Genomic DNA, 22,233 nt, shown 5'->3' with positions numbered 1-22,233 from the left:
TGTCCTACTCTCTGTCTGATGCATAACAAGTGATTGCAAAAACCATGGCCTGTATCAGGCGCACCTTAGTCTCCAGAGAGACACCGTTGCTCTTGAGTACTTTACAGAGGTACCTAACCGCAGACTTTCCCATCGCAATACGTTTTTTTATTTCCTGGCTGCTGGTGCCAAGAGTGTTGACTGTGGAGCCAAGCAAACTGAAGCCGTGGACAATCTCAATCTCTTCACTATCCATCCTGATGCTGCCAACTGGTCCAGTGGTGAGAATCTTTGTCTTCTTGACATTGAGCCTCAGTCCATACTGTAGGCTGCAGTCCTTGACCCTCTTGAAAAACATGCTTGGAAAGATAGAGGGTCAGTGAAAGAAGATCTTCAACAATGGGCTGGAGTATATCAGAGATGATGAGGATGGCACAGGTTAGGACAAGGGTCAGATCCCTTGTTCATATGGGTGGCTATGAGTCATAGTCTACCTGACAGCAACTAATAACAACACGACCTATAGTCAAAGCATCTGGTTGTGTACTAATTAAGTGCTAAGGTATGAACTGAGTGCCATTTTGAACACACTAGCTGCTCCACAGAAGGAGTCCTGTGGCAGTCTGCTTCTGCTTCCAGCCTTGGAAACCGTATAGGACAGTTTTATTCTATCCTTTAAGGTTGCTCTAAGTCAAACTTGACTCCATGGCAACCAGCTGATGGGTTTGGAGTGCATATTAGGAGGAGGCTTATCAGGTACTTCAGCAAATGCAACAGACACAAAACAAAGAGGTGACATTAAAGAAAACAATCATGAGATCTATAAATTAAGAGGTTTGTTTTTTTTTTAAAAAGCACCCCCTTTCTGTGTTTACCACGTGCCAGGTACTGCCCTTTGCTGTGGTAATAAAACCAGTAGAGACACTGCTGACCTTGAGGCCCTCATAAGAGTAACATCAGATATAGAGCCATAAGCCACCCTTGGTAGGAGCAAATGAAAAATACCATCATCAGAATAGCTAGTGTTTATTAAGCCCTTGCTCAATATTCTTCTCAGTAACTTCTCTGCTTCCACACTTGCCATTCTCTTTCCACTCATCACATCTAAGTGATCTTGCAAAACATAAATCAGATTGGCGTCCCCCCCCACCCCGCCCCTTACTTAAAGCTGGAAATGGTTTCCAGTTATGTTTAGACTAGAGTAAGCTTTGAGTATCGCCTGTAAATCCAAATGCAACCCAGTCCGTGTCCATTCTGCCAGCCCTACCCGTGACCTATTCCTTCTATCCACTCCACTGAAGTCACAGTGGCCTCTGGAGAGTTGCTACTTCACGTTGCCCTCTTCCCAGTCTTGAGGTTTGTGAAATGGCTTCTGAGACTCCTGCTTGTCCTTAAAAATATCACCTTAAATACCATCTTTTCAGACAAATTGTCTTTTACTACCTCTCTAAAATAGACATTTCCTCATGCCCCTCGGTCATTTCTTGGTCACACAGGTCCTATTTCTTTCTTTCCTGGGGCATTTTAAATAACCTTGTTTGCTTTTTTATCTCTCTCTCCTCATAGCATAAAAACTTGACAAGATCAGGGACTTTGCTTATATTATTTTTCTTTGCACACCAAAGAGATGTTTGTGTGTGTGTGTGTATACACACATACATTTAATACAGAATGACAGAAAACACATTTGAGCAAGCTTCTCCCCTTACACTACACTCACACATATTTCACAAAGTTAAAGATTCTTTCTCTTTATTATTATAATTTTGCGTAATAGGCCTCTAACTTTGAAATAAATGGTTTAATAAAAGGACATATTGGTAAATTATCTTTAGGAATCCATGGGTTCTAGTCCTATGTAAGATCACAGAGAAAACAATGTTACATCAGATCAAAGGGCCGGACTGGAATTCTGATTCGGGCTATTAATAGCTCTGGACCCAAGGCAAATCACTGAACTTGTAAGTCCTTGTTTGCTCATTTGCACAAGCAAGGGTTTTATTCTTACAAACCGAGGAGTATGTGGCACTTCGGGGAAGGACCTTTGTAAACATCCTAATAACGTGAACTAAAAGCAGCAAATATTGCCCCTTTCTGTGGCCTTTCCTGAGTGCACATAATTGAGCAGAAAAGAACCTTCTTAAGTCGAGCCACAAAGCAGGCTTGTTAAATCTTAGAATCAGTAGAGAAGAGAGCCTTACTAAATGGAAGGTCCCCTGAAGGCATCTGTCTTTATTAAACTGCAAAGGGAAGATCGGATTCAAATTTTAAGCACTCCCTGGCCTGTGAGACTTAGAAGGCTTCTGCTTTACACAGTAATCACCAGGACTGTAACTCTTAAGCATTTTGAATTTAACAGGAAATCCATTTAATTTCACAATTTAAAATGACCTACATTGCCACATTTCCTTACGTCTCAAGAACGATATTAAACTTTCAAATCAGGGAAGACTAACGTGGAATTAAATTTATTCAGGGTTGCCACACACAAGTGGAAAAGGCAGAGCTGCACAGGGAACACCATCCACATTACTTTCTGCTTAGTTCATGAGACTTTTAAATTCTTACTATGTTTTTCCACTGAAGGTTTGTAGGTCAAGGCAGCCATACCATGCTCTGGTGCAATCTAAGAGTTCCTTCTGCTACCCGGGGACCAAATGTGAGTTACAGTGTTTACCCTGGCTTGCCTCTAGTCCTTCCCCTTTGCTTTTTCAGTAACTCCCTCAGTGCTGGGATGAAACATACCAGTCTTCAGTAAGGAGGAGGAGGACAAACTTAAATGACTTCTATCATAAGACTTGGAATATAAGGGAAAGCTGGGAACATGGTAAAATTATTCCATAAAGAACCATTAGAGTTGGGTTTAAGGACTCAGAATTGTGTATATTTTTCAGAGTATACAAATAGACATAGGCAGCAATCAGGAAGAGCAAAGAGAGCCTGCTGTAAATGCGTGCCTGGTCAATCTCAAGAACATAGACGCCAAATAGTCTTTGCTGGTTCTGGGAGGATTAAGATACCCTTGGGACGCTGACTCTGTACTGAAGAACTTTTTTTTTTTAAATTTTAATGAAAGTTTATAAAGACCTTGGATTTGCATTCATTCATTGCTGCACATTTTCCTCCCTGTCCCCCCTTCTCTTCCAGTTTGCCTTCTTCTTTGAAAATAAAAGTTCTTTCATTGTTATATAGCCTCCCCCCCACCCCCGCTTTATTATGCAGCTCTTATTCTGGACTCTTGTCAAACACCGCAGAACTTTTGTGTGTCTCTGCAGCAGAGGCCATCTTGGACCTACTTACCTATGGCCTACTCCAGGATTGGCTACATACTACATGAAGCCCAATGCAAAATGAAGAGGCAGGGGCCCTTTAGTCATTAAAAATTAAGAATGTAAAAGAGCAGTGAAACCAGTGTGGGGTTCTTCTAGGAACAAGGCCCTGTGTGACTGCATGTGTCACCCACGTATGGAGTCAGACCTGACTGCAGCTTGCACTCAGTGATCATGGAGATGACTGGAAATTCCCAACCTCACCAGCAGGACCTCATCATCTCATGTCACAACGCACACACGCACAAGTGCATATTTGGAAAGGGAAGGGAAAGGGCAATGAAAACACTGAGATACTCTGCATCATTCTAACAGGGATAGACTTTGATAAATGGAGAGGACAGGAAACTAAAGTGGGCAGGACTATTTACTAAGTTTTGCTCTGATTTCTTCTATATATTAAATGCACAAGAAACACAGTCACGGCCAGGCTGAGTTCTGATGGCACAGAACAATCCACTGCTGGGTCCCACCCCTGAGCCCGGTGCCAGGCTCTAGTAGATGCTTGGTCAATGACAACAGCACCTCGACTACCACAATACAATAAGAGATTTGAAGACACATAGTCATTGCTAAATGCATCACATCTTGGAAAAGACTTTTGTTTATAATTTTTTTAAAAAATTTTCATGATGATTGATGAAAGTTTCAGAAAAACTGAATTTTCATTCATTGTTAACATTTTCTTCCCTCTCTCTCCCATCTTCCTTCCCAGTTCTTTTTTGGTTTTTTTTTTTTTTAATATATTTAATCCGTTTTTTTAACATAAATTTTTATTTTACACTGGTTTTCTTACAAAGTTTGTATTGATTTTTTATCATACCAGATCTTTCCATTTCCTTAAACCACATCTCCCTCAACCTTTCAAATTGAGTAACCCTATGATTATGCCCTCCACTCATCCTCACCCCTCTGACCCAACCTTCCTTGAGATCTTCATACACGTTTTAGTAGTTATCTACTTTTGCAGTAATGGTCTTACATAGTATTTGTCCTTATGGGACTGAGTTAGTTCACTCAGCATAATGCTCTCCAGTCCCTCCCAAGTTAGGCAGTGATTTACAAAATCATTGCACCTACGTGCTGCGTGGTATTCCATCGTGTGAATGTACCATAATTTCTCAATCCATTCGACTGTGGTTGGACATCTGGGCTGTTTCCATGTTCTTGTAATGGTGAATAACACTGATATGAACACTGGTACACAAGTCTCCATTTTTGCCTTACTTCTCATTTTCTTGGCATATATTCCAAGCAGTGGAACAGGTGGGTCATATGGAATTTTTATGGTCAGCTTTCTGAGGAAATGCCCAACTGCCTTCCAGAGTGTACCATTTTACAATCCCACCAACAGTGTATAAGAGTTCCTATCTCTCCACATCCTCTCCAATATTTATTACTTGCTGCCCTGTTAAACTTTGCCACTGCTACTGTAGTGAGATGGTAACTCATTGTGGTTTTTATTTGCATCTCACTTATTGCCAGTGATTTGTAGCACTTCTTCATGTATTTGTTGGTCATCTGAATATCTTCCTCAGTGAAAATTCTTTCCATGTCTTGTGCCCATTCTTTAATTGGGCTATCAGTTTTTTCTTGTGGAGGCCCTGTAAGATTTTATAAACGTGTATTATGAGACCCTTGTCTGAAAGAGCATTGCCAAATGTTTTTCTCCCTGTCAGTTTTCTTTTCACCCTGCTGGAAAAAGTTTTTGATGTGCACAGAGATTTAATATTTAGAAGGTCCCATTCATCAATTTTAGCCTTTCCAGATTTTGCATTTATGGCTGTATTTGACAGTCACTTTATACCATATACTAGGACATCTAAGCTTGATCCCAGTTTGCCTCTGATGAACTCTATGGCTTTGGGCTTTACTCCCAGGTCTCTGTTCCACCTTGAGTTGATTTTTGTATATGTTGTGAGATATGGATCCTGTTTTAGTTTTTTTGCAGGTAGCAGTCTAGTTTTGCCAGTACCATTTGTTGAAGAGCTTATCATTTCCCTATTTGATAGGTTTTATTTCCTCATCAAATACCAGTTGACCATAGATAATGGGGCCCATTTCTGGGTTCTCAATTCTGTTGCATTAGTTTATGTACCTGTCGTTGTACCAGTACCATGCTGTTTTGGTTACTACCCTTGTGTGTTGTTGTTGTTGTTGTTATGTGCCGTCGAGTCGTTTCCGACTCATAGCGACCCAATGCACAACAGCCCTAAACCCTGCTCTATCCTGTGCCAACCGCACCGCCTCTGGCACACCCATCCCGATTACCCCAGTCACCGAATCAATCCATCTCATAGGGGGTCTTCCCCTCCTGCGTTGTACCTCAACCCTCCCAAGCATGATGTCCCTCTCCAAGGACCCGTCCCTCCTGGCAACATGTCCAAAGTATGTCAGACGAAGCCCCAGAATCCTTGCCTCCAAGGAGTAGCTTGGTTTTATCCTCTCCAAGATAAATCTGTTTGTTTTCCTGGCAGTCCATGGTACATTCAGTACCCTTCTCCAGCACCACAGCTCAAAAGCATCCACTCTCCTTCTGTCCTCTCTAGTCATTGTCCAACTCTCTGATGCATAACAAGCAATTGCAAATACCATGGCCTGTATCAGGCGCACCTTAGTCTCCAAAGAGACACTGTTGCTCCTGAGTACTCTAGAGAGGTCCCTAACAGAAGATTTTCCCATCGCGATACGCTTTTTGATTTCCTGACTGCTGGTACCAAGAGTGTTGACTGTGGAGCCGAGTAAACTGAAGCTGTGAACAATCTCAATCTCTTCACCATCTATCCTGATGCTACCGATTGGTCCAGTGGTGAGAATCTTTGTCTTCTTGACATTGAGCTTCAGTCCATACTGAAGGCTGCAGTCCTTGACCCTCTGCAGTAAGTGCATGAGGTCCTCCTCAGTTTCAGCGAGCACGGTTGTGTCATCTGCATAACGCAGATTGTTGATAGATCTTCCACCAATCCTAATGCCACACTTCTCCTCATAGAGCTCAGCCTCTCGGATAAGCTGCTCTGCATACAGGTTGAAAGGTATGGAGATAGGACACATCCCTGGAGTACACCCTTCTCAATTTTGAACCATGCAGTGTTGCCCTGCTCTGTTCTGACGACTGCCTTATGGTCCAAGAATAGGTTTCACATTAGCACGATTAAATGTTCTGGGATTCCCATTCTTCTCAGAGTCAGCCACAGTTTGTTATGATCCACACAGTACAGTCAAATGCCTTTGTATAATCAATGAAACACAGATAGACATTCTTCTGGTATTCTCTGCTTTCAGCTAAGATCCATATAGGAATGACTTTTTGGAAAATTATTTCATCCTCATAGGAACGTTTGCATTAGGTAGGGCACCAATGACCGATCCAGTTTTAGACTTAGATTTCAAAGCTAAAATGGATGGGATCTGGGACTTGATTTCAAATCTAATGCTCTCTCAATTCCGCTATGAAAATGATAAAAGACAGTGAAAGGAAAGAAGTCACATCAAGCCCCTCACTTCTACCCATTCACCCAAAGATGTCCATTTTCTCCTTACCTATTCAACCGCTCCGTTTCCACCTCAAACTCTCTGATTTTGCTTTCTGAGATGGCAGATCCATGTGAGTAGAGTGTCTGGAAGATCTCTTGGATGTTGGAGCAGTCCTGAAGGGAGTGGGCCAGGTGCTCGGCCACACTGCTGGACACCTGTAAGGGGTGGCAGTAAGCACCTTGTCCCAAGGTACGCTGCTGCAGGGTTGTGGGGTCCCAAGCAGGCCTCACATGCAAAGCAATGTAAAGCTGTTACTCCTTGAGAATTTGGCATGGGGAGATGTTTTATCCTCATCTCTCTCTGTATAATTTAATTCTAGTGTGGAAAGCAAAGTACTGTGAATGCTGTATTGCAAACCAGATCAAAATATTGCTGCATTGTCCAAGCACATCCTGCTAGGAAAAGCCAGGACAGAAGGGATCTTCAGAGTCTCTAAAACGTTGGATAGGCTAACAGTGGTTCAATGGAAGAATTTTTGCCAGGTAAACAGAGGAAGGAAGAGAAACTAAAATCACCTAGGAGAAGGGAAGACTTCCTGAATTAGGGAACTAATGAACAATAGTTTACATAAGGTCACTATGAGTCAGTTGCAGGCAACTAGATGGCACATAACAATAACAGTTTACTTGGGCTTATTGTTTCCATGGTAAAATTCCATGCAGAAGATCTGGGTTCAAATCCTGACTGATTCACTGCATTTCCAGCCAGCACCTATCTGTCAATAGAAACTTGCATGTTGCCATGATGCTGAACAGATTTCAGCAGAGCTTCCAAACTGTGATGGATTAGGAAGAAAGGCTAGCAAGTGACTTCGGCTAAGCAAATGCTTTGGGGCACAAAGTTCGAGTCCTTTGTGCACAATGCCATCAGGAGTTGGGAACCAAACTGTTAGCTGCAAGCAGCTAAATGAAATTTTACAAGTCTGCCCTCTCCTCTGCCTTCCCCTCCCTCAGGCCATTATCTCTGGTGACCACAGCCAAGGAGCATGACTGACTCTTTTATTTTTACCATTTGGCTTCTGGCTAATGTATGTAATTTCTGATCAGTGCAAAATTTTAAATTAGGGCCTTAAAAGTTTAGACTCTCCAGCTCTGAGGATCAAGTAGCTGGTTCTCCCAGCCTCATCTCCTGTCCTGAAAAGTATCCCTAAGAGTACCAGCACTGTTTCTTATCCACCATCCATCAGCTCTTAAAGCTGCCAGGGCTCATGCTTTAAGCATTCTGGCATAAGCTAGAAGGTTCAGTCTTTCATAACAAAGAGCTACACTTCACAGGCAACATCCCTTTTTGCTAGAGAGAAACCCCCCCCCCCCACTGCTTTCAAGAGGGCAGTGCAAAAGGTAAAGTTCTTTTAGAGCTTCATGCCTTGTTCTCTGGGGTCCTAGGGTGATTTAAAACAGAAACTGCAATGTTTTCATTTACATCACAAGTAACAAGACTGAAATAGTTTCCAGCAGAGGAGGAAAGTCTCCTTTAAAAGCAGAAGAAGTAATCTACCATGGGGAAGCAACTATACATTTTAATCTGCTCTTCTGGAAGGAAGTCAAGTGTGATTTATTATTATAATTAACTGGTTTATCGGAGGTGAACTTTGGAGGTCCTGCCATCATCCATAAGCCATTGTCTGCACAGCTTTCTTGGGAGCTTCCTTGACTTCATGCCTCTCGGGAACACTCACCCCTATGCTGCTGATTTCCGAGCCCAGGACTGGCCGATCAGAGGAGGAAGATTCAGATCTTGTCTTTGATAGCTTCACTCTCTCAGCAATCTTAAAAAATCAAAACATATACACAGACACACACAGACACAAATCATGAATAAAACCTACACTGCATTCCCCTGATAAACGTGTTCAGGCGATGCTTACACACACCTCCTGCTTAACCATGCCAACTCAACTGAGGAATCGATTTCTTAAGAACTCACCTGTCTACTTTTCCTACCATAAGCTTAAATGAAAGTTTCCCAGCCTCAGTATCATTGACATTTTAAATCAGGTAATTATTTGTTGGGGAGGCTGCCCTGTACATTGTAGGATGTTTGGCAGCATCCATGGTCTCTTCCCACCAGATAGTAGTGGGAATCCTTCCCCACTTGTGAGCAATGAAAGTTTCCAGACCTTACCTAATGTCTATGGCGGGGGTGGGAGTTGGGTAGCCTCTGGCTCGGAACCACCGGTTTAATCTAATGTACTAAACTTAGTAGTTGAGAACCAACCATACTGTTAGAGACAAAGCTATCTGCCAAGAGGACACAGACAACCTTAATAGTCTGTATCTAGTAGAGTCAACCTATGAGCTTAGAGGTTATGGTAGAGCATGTTGTTGTATTACATTGAGTTGGACCCTACCCATAGCTGACCCTCCAGTAGGTTTTCAGAGGCAGTTTAATGACACAAGATTTAATCACACACATCATTCTCCTGCAGAACAACTGCTGGTTTTGAACCATGTGCCTTTGGGATTGCAGTGCAGCTTTTTACCACTAGGCCCACCCCAGTTCCTCTGACAGAGTATGGGTGGTGCTATTCCTTATAGCCATCATTGCCTGTCCTTCACAATCTATTTTTCTGCTGACAGGGCTGTCCATCTCTTGAGTAGGGAGATCACGGGATCATTACTCAGGGTCCCCCACTGAACTGAACCTTAGTTCTTGAGAGCGGCTCTCCATCCACCCTGAAGTATTGTAGAGCTTGACAAAACGTCTCACTCCCCACAATGACTTGTCAGCTGTGACATTCTCCAGCTGGCTGATTAATGAGAGCTGGCGTCCAGGTTGCAGCCAAGAGAGGCTTAAAACTATTAGTAGGTTATCTCTCCCTGCAGCTCTGGTATAGGAGCCCTGCGCTAGACCCTCGGGAAGGCTGCGGGGGCCCGGCTGAACTAATCGCATGCCTGAACAGTCCCGGTGTTTGGTGGAGGCTGGTGCTTCCAGATAACAGGAAGAGTTCCCGCTCGTCCAGAGGCGCTCACCTTGGCGATGGGAATGTCATTGCTGCTGCTGCTCGTGCTCAGCTCCCCGGTGCTGGGGTTAATTGGGCGGTTGGCAGAAGTCAGGCGGCCAGGACTGGCGGGACCTGTGGCCTGCACGCTCTGTAGTCGAGTCTGAAGCTCTCGAACCTGAAAATACAATGACTTTAGACACACACTTGGTGGCTTTTTGGCAAAAGAATTGGATTGGTAAATGGTACGCTTTTATTTATGTGAAAGACTCAACATTACTGAAAAAGCTGAACAGATTGAGTCTATGGAAAAGTGTCTGCATTCCCAGTGAGACCTAACAATGATCATCAGCCGTTCTTCATAAGAATGAGGTGAAGCTGCTATCTAAGCCATGGGGAGCTTCTAGCAGAGCACCTCTGAGGAATGCTAATTTATTCAGCCTTATGTGTTTGCAGAAAGGAGGTCCCAGATGGAATGTCCACTCTCATGGGACTTAGAGCACAGAGGAGGAAAAAAAGAGAAATCATTTCCACTCAGGTGCATGAGTGCTATAAATAACTACTGAAAGTATTATCGGAAGCAGGGGACGGGAAGAATGTCACCTCACCAAAGGTCATATAGAGAAGGCTTACCAAGGGAGTAGCAATATAGGAGAAGAGACTTCAAGGTGTACAGAGTCACGACAGACAGGAGAGGAGCAGCTCTGTTGGTGGGATGGATGATGGGGGAGGACACTGCTTAAACAAGGACAGGGGCCTCACCGTGACTCACTGTACTTGAAGAGCTGCCAGTGATACAACACACACTGCCTCAAAGAGACACCTGCACGGGGTGGGGTCCTGGACTGGGATGAGGGGTCAGTGATGGCACAGACAGTGTTACCCAAGTGCTAACGGATGGGACTGCCCCTGAAAGAGCAGGAATGATTATCTACAAAGCTCTCTGTTTAAAGAAGAAACACAAAGGCCCTCAGAAATACTTTTAAATCACACATGTACTAGTATGGAGTTCAAATGCTCAAATTCTGCTTCTCTGGGCTAACACTTCAGGGACCTGCAGATGGAGACATGTTAAAATAAGTGACGACAGGTGAAAGACCCTGGCTACTTCTGATTACCTCGATCACAGTTTTATCAGGATGGCAGAATGTCTACCTTAATGGTAGACAAACCAACTAGATCAAAGGACTTTTGAAAATGGGCACCAAACATCTATGCTTTCCAAAAGCCTCTGGAGGACTTGTTCAAACAGATTCCTAGTTCTTCTCTTCAGAGATTCTGATTGAGCAGGTCCAGGATGAGGTCTGAGAAGGTCACAGCTCAGAAGCTCCTAGGTGCTGATGCTGAAACAGGGACCACACCTTGAACAGATTCACCTAAAGGAGTCACAAGGGCAGGTAGCACTTAATCTCAAAGACAGGAAGGACTGAGTCGCACTCTTGCACCAGCCCTGGTGCCAAATCCCTTCTAAGCTAGGCAGGGAATAGGCACATGGATCCACTCTCTGAAAGCCACTGGAAAGCTTTTCATAATAAGTATCTTGGATGTCTCCATCCTGCTAAATAGGGAACCAAAAGTAATTGAAATTTCAATAATTCATCAACATATCAGAAGCCAAAATAGGAACGTTCTCTCAGAGAAAATTGCCTTCGGTAGTGAAGCAGCTTTTAAAAAAATGCCCCATGCTCTGTGGTAGCTGCCAGTCACTGTGGGTGCACAGAAATGTGTGTCATCTTCATAAGACGCCAGACACAGTGCTGACCTCAAAATAGTTTAAAGACTAGGAAAACATAAGCTTGTCGAAGCCAAATGGCATTGCTGGTGAGAGATTACAGGGCTCATTTTGGAAGGGTCCCTGATAATCCAAGAACAGGCAGTCTGTTTGAATGCTTTGGGTAAGCCACAGCGCAGAGGGAGAGGACTCATTTCTCCCTCCAGCCAGCCTCCTGACACCAGGGACACAAACTGTCTGAAAGGGAACCCTCCTTGGTATAGACCACAGATTTCGATTTTCACTGCTGAGAAAGTCTGAGAAGGCGCTGAATAATTTACAATGCTAACGACTTCACTCCAAAACCTAAAAAAGGTGTACAACAATGAGGGGTCTATTTCTAGAAACATGATTAGCCCACTGATCTTGCTTTTGGAAAAGAAAGGTAAATGATCTTGGGCAAGCTTACAAAACCGTCATTAAAATCTACTCAACTCATGCCTTAAGAAGTTTTCTTCTTCCAATCACAAACTCCAACAGGGCAAAAAGGTAAGCCACTGACTGGGAAAAAATATTTGGTAATGACATGCCAGACAAGGGTCTTACCTACCTAGAATTTATAAAATACTCGGGCACCCCAACAAGAAAAAGATAAATAAACCAATTGAAAAATGGGCACAGGATATGAACAAACACTCTACCAAAGATGACATTCAGATGGCCAAAAAACATGTGAAGAAATGTTCAAAATTCTTAGCTCTAAAAGAGATACAATCAAAACAGCTATGAGATATCATCTCACCCCAGTAAGAATAGCAAAGTTTAACAGAGCAGCAAACAACAAATGCTAGTGAGGTTGTGGAGAAACTGGAATCCTTATTCACTGTTGGTGAAGAGTGTAAAATGGTGCGTATAAAAGAAGGTATGGTGCTTTCTCAAAAAGTTGCAAGGAGAAATACCATTTGACCCAGCAATTCCACTACTGGGAATATACCTCAAAGAAACCATAACCACCACCCAAGCAGATATATGCACACCCATGTTTATCATGACTTTGTTCACAATAGCAAAGAGTTAGAAACAATGATAAGTGCCCACCAAAAAATGAATGGATAGAGAAGCTGTGGTATATTCACACAATGGAATATTATGCTGCATTGTAAAACAAGGAACTCATGCAATATTACTCAAAATGGGTGACCCTGGAGGACATTATGGTGAGTGAAATATCTCAGTCACAAAAGGACAAATATTGCACAGGACTGCTATTGTAAAATGAGACTGACATCTGGGTTGAGGGAAAACCAAGAAGGAGAAGATGAATGATGTATACTGTATTGAAACAGATGAGGGACAGAACTGTTTATAAGGGATATATGATTGGGTATTATTGTCATGACAGAAGTCCAGAATGAAGGCTGCAGAGCGGAGTGGACTTGGGGGGAGGGATTGCATAACAATGAAAGAGTTTCTTTTACTTTTTAAGAAGAAGAGTGAACTGGGGTGGGGGGGCGGGGGGGGCAGGGAGAAAAATGCTACAATAAGAACCCCTAAGTCTCTGTAAACTTGGATTAACATTTATAAAAAAAAAGGAAAAAAATGCTCATTGTGGAAAATTCAGATGACACATAAAAGAAAAGCTGTCTCTATTATTAAAGACACAGACATGATTCTTCTAATTATTTTCAAAGGAGTGTGCACATACATGCATGTACACTTACACGCATGCTCACAACTATTTCTAACTCAAAACATCCATTCTCCCTTCAAAATCTCAGGACCCAGAGAACATCTTTGAAAATGAGAGGATGATAAACATGCTTGTTTGGAGCTACATTTCATTATTTAATGATGATTGCTAACTGGTTGGGGAAAAAAATCCACCTGATTTGGCAGAGGGGATATGACATAACTTTAAAAGAGTAAGTGCACTGAAGTGAAGGTTCTAAACAATTAGCTGGTTCAACTTTAGTTCTGTCATCGTGTGGCAGTGCCGGCATGTCGCTGGAAGGTATGCCACCAAAATCCCAAATGCCACCAGAATCATCTACGGTGGGTAAGTATGAGCAGATCTTCCAGACTAAGACAGACTAGAAAGAAAGACCTGATGATCTATTTCTGAAAATCAGCCAGTAAATACAGAAACAGGTGACTATGTGTGGTACAGTGCTGGAAGGTGAGTGCTCTCGATGGAAAGGCCCTACACAAGGGCTGTGGCAACGTGCACAGCCAAGCCAGCGGGGGTGAGCACCGCACGGGATCCCATATGCTGCCCACTCAGCAAGGCTGAGGAGAGGGGCAGAGGCACGGCCGCCAATATCATCATTTTCACTCTGATGCATCTTTCATAAGATGTATTTAGGAAAGGAGGTACGTTGCTTTCAATTACATACGCTTTCTGGAGGCAAGTCATCATGGCTAACCTAAGGCCAGAGTTTCCTGCCTGAAGTGAGAAGCCTCGAAACTCACTTACTGCCATCAAGTGAGAATAAACTCACAGTTGACCTTCCCCGGGGTTTCTGAGGCTGTAAATCACATGGGAGGAGATTGTCCATCTTGCTTCCCTGGATTTGCTGGTTAATTTGAATCATGGCCTTTGGGTTAGCAGTGCAATGCCCCAGGCACTAGGCCACCAGAGCTCCCTAATAAGAGGCACAGGAGGAAGGCTAATCCACCATGGTAGAATATGAAGACAAGATTTATGCCCCCCAGGAGTTGAGTATGAGACCAACCTTTTCCTTGTGAGCCATGCTCTGAAAAGGGGTAATGAAAAGAGGGTGTCAAACAGTGGGAGAAGAGACACTTCTGGCTGTCTCAAGAGGAAATGCTGGAATTCTCTTTTGAAGGCTGTTAGCTGTTGAAGCAGCAAGGAACAGGAAGAAGGCAAGAGGGGGCTCAGCAGGGTTATAAGTAGGAAATGGCACTAAAATGTCAAAATCCTGCTTCTCTTGGGAAAACCTTAATGAGTCCCAGAGGGAGAGGAAGGTTTTAGAAAAATCTTCATGTAAGCTATAAACTCATAGAGAATAAAACTGATTAGAGAAGCACATGGATTGAAGGGAGGAAGAGAGAGGAGATGATTCAAGAGCAGTCCTGACAGCTCAGGTGAGAATGGTGAGGCCCACACAGGGTGAAACAGGCACAGAGCGAGCAAACTCTAGACCAGCATCGTTCGGTTGAACCTCTTGCAAAATGTCCAAGGGTAACCTTTAGTCACTGAGGGCCACTGAGCACTTCAGTGGGCCCGCTGCACCCAATGAACAGAATTCTTAATTGCATTCCATTTAATTGCATGTGGATTTTGTATATAGCTACTAGCTACTATCCTGGTCAGGGTAATACTGTTGTTGTTGCTGTGTACCATTGAGTTGGATCCGATCCAGAGTTGATCCTCTAATGAGTTTTCAGAGGCAATAATCACATGAGAGGAGACTGTCCTTCCTTCTCTCACACGGCAGCTGCCAGATTAGAACCGCATGTCTTCAGGATTGCAGCACAGTCTTAGCACCATGTTTGTGGCTAGGATGATAAGGCAGATCACGGTGCCACTCAGCAAAATGGGCAAAAGGGGAGGAGCTAATTTTTCCCCCCAAGGGAAATTAGAGATGCCAGCTGAATTTGAGGAGAGTCTCATGCACGAGTAGGGGATGTTGGTCAACAGCTAGAAATGTAAGACTGAAGGAAGGAGGTCCGAACAGGATATGCAGACTTAAGCATTTTGGGTGAAGGGAGGGAATGCTGCCTGTGAAAGAAGCGTGGCAGAAGGGGTGGGCATGGGAAGAGCCCATGAGCAGCAAGAGGAAGGGAAAGTCAAGGTCAAAAGAAAAGACAATAAATGGAGAGGAAGAAGGGAGTGTGCAATGCTTTTCTCTGTGAGGAATGGGCAGTAAAAAGGGTGAATTTGCAGAAGGGAGGTGGAGGATGAAAAACAGGCGTTCTCATTGATGGTTTCTATGTTCTTTGATAGAGAAGATTTGAGGACATCTGCCAGGAGTGAAGGAGAGAGTAGCGGATGTCACAAATGAGAAAGGAAGCCAACCCAGGACACCTCTGTGAACCAAAAATAAAAATAAAGAGTGTACACAAAAACACTGAGAAAATGGAGCAGAACACATTTCATTCAATCATTCAAGATAGTAGACTGAGCAGTGATTTCTTCAAACTCTGGAGAGCTCATTAAAATAACACTGAGGAATGAAAAAAGGATTAAAACCATAACAACGAGGAGAATGTGTTTGGGGTATTAGCAGAAACACAGTTTTGGCATGAGACTAGGAGGCAAAGTGAAAGAAGGAAAGCTCCTGAAAGAAACAGACTGAAGAAAGTAAAATTCTATAATCCACATACAAGGAGAAGTGGCCCATTCACCCAGAAGAACAATGGCAGGGCTTACAACGAAGCCTTGGCAGGTACTTCTCGGGACAAGAATGAGAAGCAGGGCTGAAAAGATGAATAACTGGGCACAGAACTGAAAATTCCCAGCACAGGACAGCCTTAACGAAAGTAAACAGGCACACCTCCTATCAAAAATGTATAGAAATGCCGGATAAAAAGGAACAATGAGAAAGGAACTCATTGCCAAGGTTAAAAGAAAGACAGCAAAATCTCTAGGTACCAGAAATAAGTAGAGAAAGCTGAAGAGGTGAGAGGGGAGGTGCGGCACCAAACAGGAGCTGAGACTGGAGCCTGAATATGGGCTCTGGGAGAGGCAGGAAGTGGTAGTGGATCTGTGAACGTCAGGCTTCAGGGACTGACCCCCACCCCCATAAGCTTGCAGCCTGCACACCCCACCCATCTGTAAAAGTGGACAGGCCAAGGGAAGATGTGAGGCTATGCAGGGGATGTGTGACACACATGTCCAGACTGATACTATCTATATACTGTGGGTCACCAGACTTTAAAATGAACCTTAAAATCTGGCCTGGATTTTGCCAGGCTCCCCACTGCCTCAGAGGCCTAATTTACAAATCACTTAAAGTCCCAAGGGAATAGGAGACTAAATGAAGGAATGAAAACCCTGGAGACCCAGGGCAGATGACTGGGAAGTTGCCAGAAATGGAAGGATGACCACAGAGAGGGCAGAATAAAAGGAGAGTGCAGCCACTGAAATAAATTAAAAATAAATAGAATATACACTCATAAAAAATTTCAACAAAAATAGATATCTAATAAGATTAGGTGGATAAGAAAAGAGGTCAATGGAAAAATGTAGACAATGAAATATAATCAACATACAGGTTTATACTGGACAACACTTAAAAGAGAATTAGTGAACTAGAACAAAGAACAAAGGCATTTGTTCTGAAATCAAGATGTGGCGCTGAAGAGATACAGAACAGGCAAGTGGAATGAAGAGCCATAAATGATGGACTGCACCCTAGCATCTTTTAAAAGGAGTTTCAGAAGAAGGGAACAGCGGGAGTGAGGGGGGAAACAAGATTTGAAGAGAATAGGTGCACTTTCCAGATGTGAAGACAGGCTGAAGCCTGAGATCAAAGAACCACTCAGTGTAGGTGTGGTAGTTTTAAAATATAACCACAATATTATTGATATTGTCTTCATCAAGACGTAAGAATATCATGTGACCTCTGAGGCTAAAGGCAATGTTGGTTTGTCTGGCTCCCTGCGAACCTTGCCAGTGTGTTGTAAGGAAGCCTACGACGTGGGGTGAGGATGTTAGTGACAAGCTCTGGCCAACAGTCCCAGACGGCAGACAGCCTCAAACCCCAGACATATGGGGCAAGAGACTATCAAGGTGATTCAGAACCAGGTCACCATCTGACCCTAAGTTACAACTGTCCTAACTGAGCCCAGTCAATCTCAGACCATGTGAGATTAAAAGATGGTTGTTGTTTCAACGCTCTTAAATTTGGAGCTGTTCAACCTGTAGTTATAACTGGAACTGACACATGGCTATCCCGTCGATTCTGATTCACAATAACACTGGAAGACAGAGTAAAATGAATCCACAGGATTTCCAAGGCTCTAAACCCTTTAGCAGCAAGGAAGCAAACGGTTACATTTTTTTCCCCTGTGGAGAGGCTAGTGGATTTGAACTACAACCTTCTAGTTAACAGCTAAACACTTTTATCACCTGTGCTTCCAAGGCTCCTTCATTCAACATCCTAATTTTATAGCTGCAGTCACATTAAAAAGGGATGGGTGTGTAAAACTCTGTTCATAGCAAAAGTAGTCATAATAGCAAGAAAATGCAAGTACCTTAAACGCCCATCAGCAAGCAAATGGACTGAGAAATTGTGGCACATTTATACAATGGAATACTATGCAGCAACAAGGAGCAACGGTTTTGTAAAATGTTAGGTAAGTTGGGAGGGTCAAGAGAAACTGCTGTGTGAAATATGTCAGTCACATAAGGACAAATATTCCAAAAGGCCACTACTGTGAAAATAAGAGTTTAGTTGAATAAGATATATATGAATGTTCAAAAGAGAAACTAGAGAAGTGGGGTAGAAGAAGGAAAAAAATCACTGGGATAGGAGAAGTTAGTGGGTGGAGGGGGTGTGAAGTAATGGAAAGGTTCAATGGGGGCTTGAAAAGACAGGGTAATATAGGCTTACAGTAATGGTAATTATATAAAATAGAATGCACATACATAAGCGTATAAAACATAAAATCACATGTATCAAACACAATAAATATGAACTGTCATATTCAAACTAATGAAAAATTAAAACAAAAAAAGGGATGGGGGTCACTGTCGAATACCAGGAAGCAGACAGATACAACAAACTAGAGCTATAGGAAACAATATGGATAGTGCTTATAGTGCAGAGGGGATGCATGGAAGAGAAATCTATAACAATTTATGAGAATTAACAGATAAAACACTGTGTATCTTAAATAAACTAGTATAAATAAATGATAAAAAGAGTAAAAAAAACCCACCCCACAACACCGTGTATCTTACAAGGACATACCAAATGAAGGAAAGGGATGGGATATGAAAAAAGAAATTAATTAAAAGATGTACTTTGCATAGACCATTAACCAGGGTTCCTTTAACTGAGGAGTATCATTAAATGAATGCTTGGCTCCTGAGGACTGAGGTAGTAAAAAAGAAAGCAAATAAAAGAATGAGAGAGCAGCAGCCCAGAGGTTAAGCAGCCAGAGATGGGGACACGGATGATTAAGGCTGTGGTGGGAGAGCTGTCAAAGACCCAGTAGTTTTCGCTTTGGAATTGAGTTTCTGGAATCGAAGGAAGTTCACTGAAAATGTGAGGTTCAGGCAGGCTGGTTCAGCTATGGGGTATATATCAATCTCCCAGGGATGGGAAAGTCTGCAGTTAGAGACCTCTCTAAACTACTGAAGAGCAACGATGTCAGTCTGGAGACTAAGGTGTGCCTGATAGATGTCATGGTCTTTGCAATCACTTGCTATGCATCAAAGAGCTGAACAATGACTAGGGATGACAGGAGAATTGATGCCTTTGAGCTGTGGTTTTGGAGAAGAGTATTGCATATACCATGGACTGCTAAGAGAATGATCAGGTTTGTCCTGGCGAGGGTGAAGCAAGGATTCTGAAGCTTCATCTGACATACTTTAGTCATGTTGCAAGGAGGGACCAGTCCTTGGAGAGGGATGTTATGCTTGGGAGGATGGAGGGTCAGCACAGGAGGGGAAGACCCTGTATGAGATGGATTGATTTCATCACTGGAGTAATGGGGGTAGGTGTGTCAGAGACAGTGAGATTGGCACAGGATAGAGCAGGGTTTAGGGTTGTTGTACATTGGGTCACTATGAGCTGCAGGCAACCTGATGGCACAGAACAACAACAACAGGGTAACTGAAGCAACACAAGGTGAACCTGAGTCAGCTGATGAATTCATCTGGGAATGTGGTTCAGAGAAGAGAGATATGTAGGAAAGAAAAATGGAGTAGCAAAATTTGTGTCAGTGTTGCACGGCTAGCCTCCATTTTTTGATATTATGCAATTATTCATTTTATGTGTTGTATATTTTAATCTCCCGTAGTAAAGCCTGTAGGGAGTTGTGCTGCTAATCCACAGGCAGTGCTTCTTGGACAGCTGGAGTCCACTGTGGGGAGAAAGAGGGGCAGTCTGCTCTTGAGTTATTTCCAAAACCTGCTGGAGGGTCAGCTGAGTCAGTTCTGACTCAACTACAATGAGTGAGTGTATACGTTAATGGGGAAGGAATACTGTGAGGTGTATCTTGAGTTACAGCCTTACAAGACAGCATGACTCAAGAACCACCTTTACTCTGGTTTAAGAGACGTTTTCTCGGGGATGCAACCTGTACCCATATATTTGGATGCCCTGCCAAAGTGCTTCCTGGCTTTGGGTCTACATCTTCCTCCTCTCATCTGACCTCTGGTCGTGGATCTTGCACTAACAGCCTGCCCTCTGACATACCAATTATGCAATTCACCAGCTTCTGCGGCCCCATGAGCCAGCCTGTTCTCTGACCGGCCAACTGTGGGTTTGTTAATTCCTGCAGCCCAGAGTTAGGAGTAGCCTCCAGCCTGACTCCTGACCCACACATCTGGGACTTGCTAGTCTCCACAACCACATGAAGTCATTTCCTGGAAATGAATCAATCTCTGAATATACATGTGCTTCACTGGTTGTTATCTAGAGGATTCAGTCTAAGACAATAAAGTGATAAAGGAGCCTCCAGCAGGATTAGAAACATTACTATCGGCCATAAACCAGTGAGTCTGCTTCATTTATGACTTGCAGCAGTGTTCACTGGGTAGTTGTAGTTTCAGGCAATTAGGCTGTAATTCATAATTTCACTGTGTAATGGAGCTGGGTGAGATGAGATAATTTATACACTGTAGGAAGGTAGGAACCGCCAGGCTGGGAAAGTGCTACATAATGAGATTTAGGGTTGGTAGTGCCGGGAAAAGTGTCTCCTAGAAGTCCAAGATTTGCAAGTATTTTGCAGAAAACTATCCCACAATAGTACGACTTTATAAGACTACAAAGAGATTTTATAAGACTTTTCCTGATGTTCACAAATAGATGAGGCATTAGAATGTATTTGTAGTAATGCTATAGTCGTTGTTATTAGGTGCTGTCCAGTATGACTCATAGTGACCCTATGAACAACAGCTCTGAACCCTGTCCTGTCCTGTGCCATCCTCACGCTTCCTGACACACAAGAGCCCATTGCAGCAGTCACTGTGTCAGTCCACCTGGTTGAGGGTCTTCCTTTCCTTTGCCAACCATCCCTCTTAGCAGCATGCCTGAAATATGTGAGGTGAAGCTTTATCATCTTTGCCTCCAAAGAGCACTCTGGCTGCACTTTCTCCTAGACGTATTGCTTCTTTTGGCAGCCTGTTGGACATTTAGCACTCTTCTCCAACAGCACAGCTCAAGGGCATCAATTCTTCTTCTATCATCCTTATTTATTGTCCAGCTCTTAGATGCATAGAAAGTGATCAGAAAGACCACGGCCTAAAACAGAATGCTATTTAATGCTATAGTATTATATACAACATACTATACTTTTAATAAAATAAAATGATATATTAGTTACTAGAAATTTCATTTACGCAGTACTTCTGGAAATAAATATTTTGTTGTTATGTTGTTGTTGTCATCGCTATGTGCCATTGAGTCGCTTGCGACTCATAGTGACCCTATGTACAACAGCCCTAAACTCTGCTCTGTCCTGTGCCAATCGCACTGTCTCTGACACTCCCATCCTGATTATCCCAGTCACTGAATCAATCCACCTCATAGAGGGCCTCTCCTGCGCTGTCCCTCCACCCTCCCAAGCATGATGTCCTTCTCCAAGGACCGGTCCCTCCTTCACAACATGTCCAAAGTTGTTAGACGGAGCCTCAGAATCCTTGCCTCCAAGGAGCCACCTGGTTTAACCCTTTCCAGGATGAATCTGTGTTTTCCTAGCAGTCCATGGTATTCTCAATACTCTTCTCCAGCACCACAGCTCAAAGGTATCAATTATCCTTCTATCCTCCTTGGTCATTTAAAAATGTTAAGTAGATTGAAACAGAAGAGGCAGAGAACACAGAATGGGACAAGGGAAACAAACAGTCCATAATTCTCATCTATCTGGAGTTGACAGGTATATAATTTCTACAGTCCAGTAAAGAATCTGGATCTAATTATCAGAATGGCTGCATCAGAGGACAGTCAGTGTTTTTTCAGTCATCTTAATTTCTTAGCAGATTTCCTTCAAATGGATTTGGTTGGACAGCCTGTCATCCTTGGAGGGGCTGGGAGGCCAGGAGACCAGGGCCGAATAAGCTAACCGCGACGCTGACAATTGAAAATGTTACCTCATAGTATCTACAACACAGATGTACATAAAGCCCATTGAGAAAAAGGGGGAACTGATTCCAAGAAGAGGTAAAAGATTTGTAGTTCTGAGGACTCTCTGCCTTGGATTCCACTTAACAACCTCAAGCTGCAGAGAGGAGTGGTGATGAGTTCTACCACTAATGCTCTGTTGGCCTCAGACCAAGACAAACACAAGCTCACATAACCGCTTCTCTGGAGTAAGCCCATTTTGCCTTCATTTAGTGCCGTCTCAGAACGCCCCTGAACTGGAGCTGTGGAACACTGAGGAACATAGTGTTACTGTTACGGAGGATGCTTTCCCACTGTGGTCTGCATGGAAATAAGGGCTAGAATCGGGAAAGGCTGAAGGAAACACAGAAAAGTAGCACCAACACCAGAAAAAGGAAAACAACATCTCAGATGTTTCTGGGATGACACAGTCAAAGCCTGGAC

General features: G+C 43.2%; 1 protein-coding gene across 1 annotated transcript in view; it reads right to left on the bottom strand.

Moving 5' to 3' along the window:
* MCC (mutated in colorectal cancers) overlaps nt 1–22,233 on the bottom strand; it is a 635,122-nt gene that overhangs the window by 62,414 nt on the left and 550,475 nt on the right. The window contains exons 9-11 of the mRNA XM_006886681.1: nt 9,815–9,961; nt 8,521–8,610; nt 6,849–6,997 (exon numbers count right to left, since the gene is read on the bottom strand). Of these exons, the coding sequence (XP_006886743.1) occupies nt 6,849–6,997; nt 8,521–8,610; nt 9,815–9,961 (386 nt within the window). The remainder of the gene's footprint in view (nt 1–6,848; nt 6,998–8,520; nt 8,611–9,814; nt 9,962–22,233) is intronic.

This window comes from Elephantulus edwardii, unplaced genomic scaffold (assembly GCF_000299155.1).
Source record: "Elephantulus edwardii isolate Elephantulus edwardi_28Jun2011 unplaced genomic scaffold, EleEdw1.0 scaffold00050, whole genome shotgun sequence".
Classification (NCBI taxonomy): domain Eukaryota; kingdom Metazoa; phylum Chordata; class Mammalia; order Macroscelidea; family Macroscelididae; genus Elephantulus; species Elephantulus edwardii.
The sequence above is the reverse complement of the archived record's forward strand: the minus strand, read 5'-3'. Positions and strand labels throughout refer to the sequence as shown.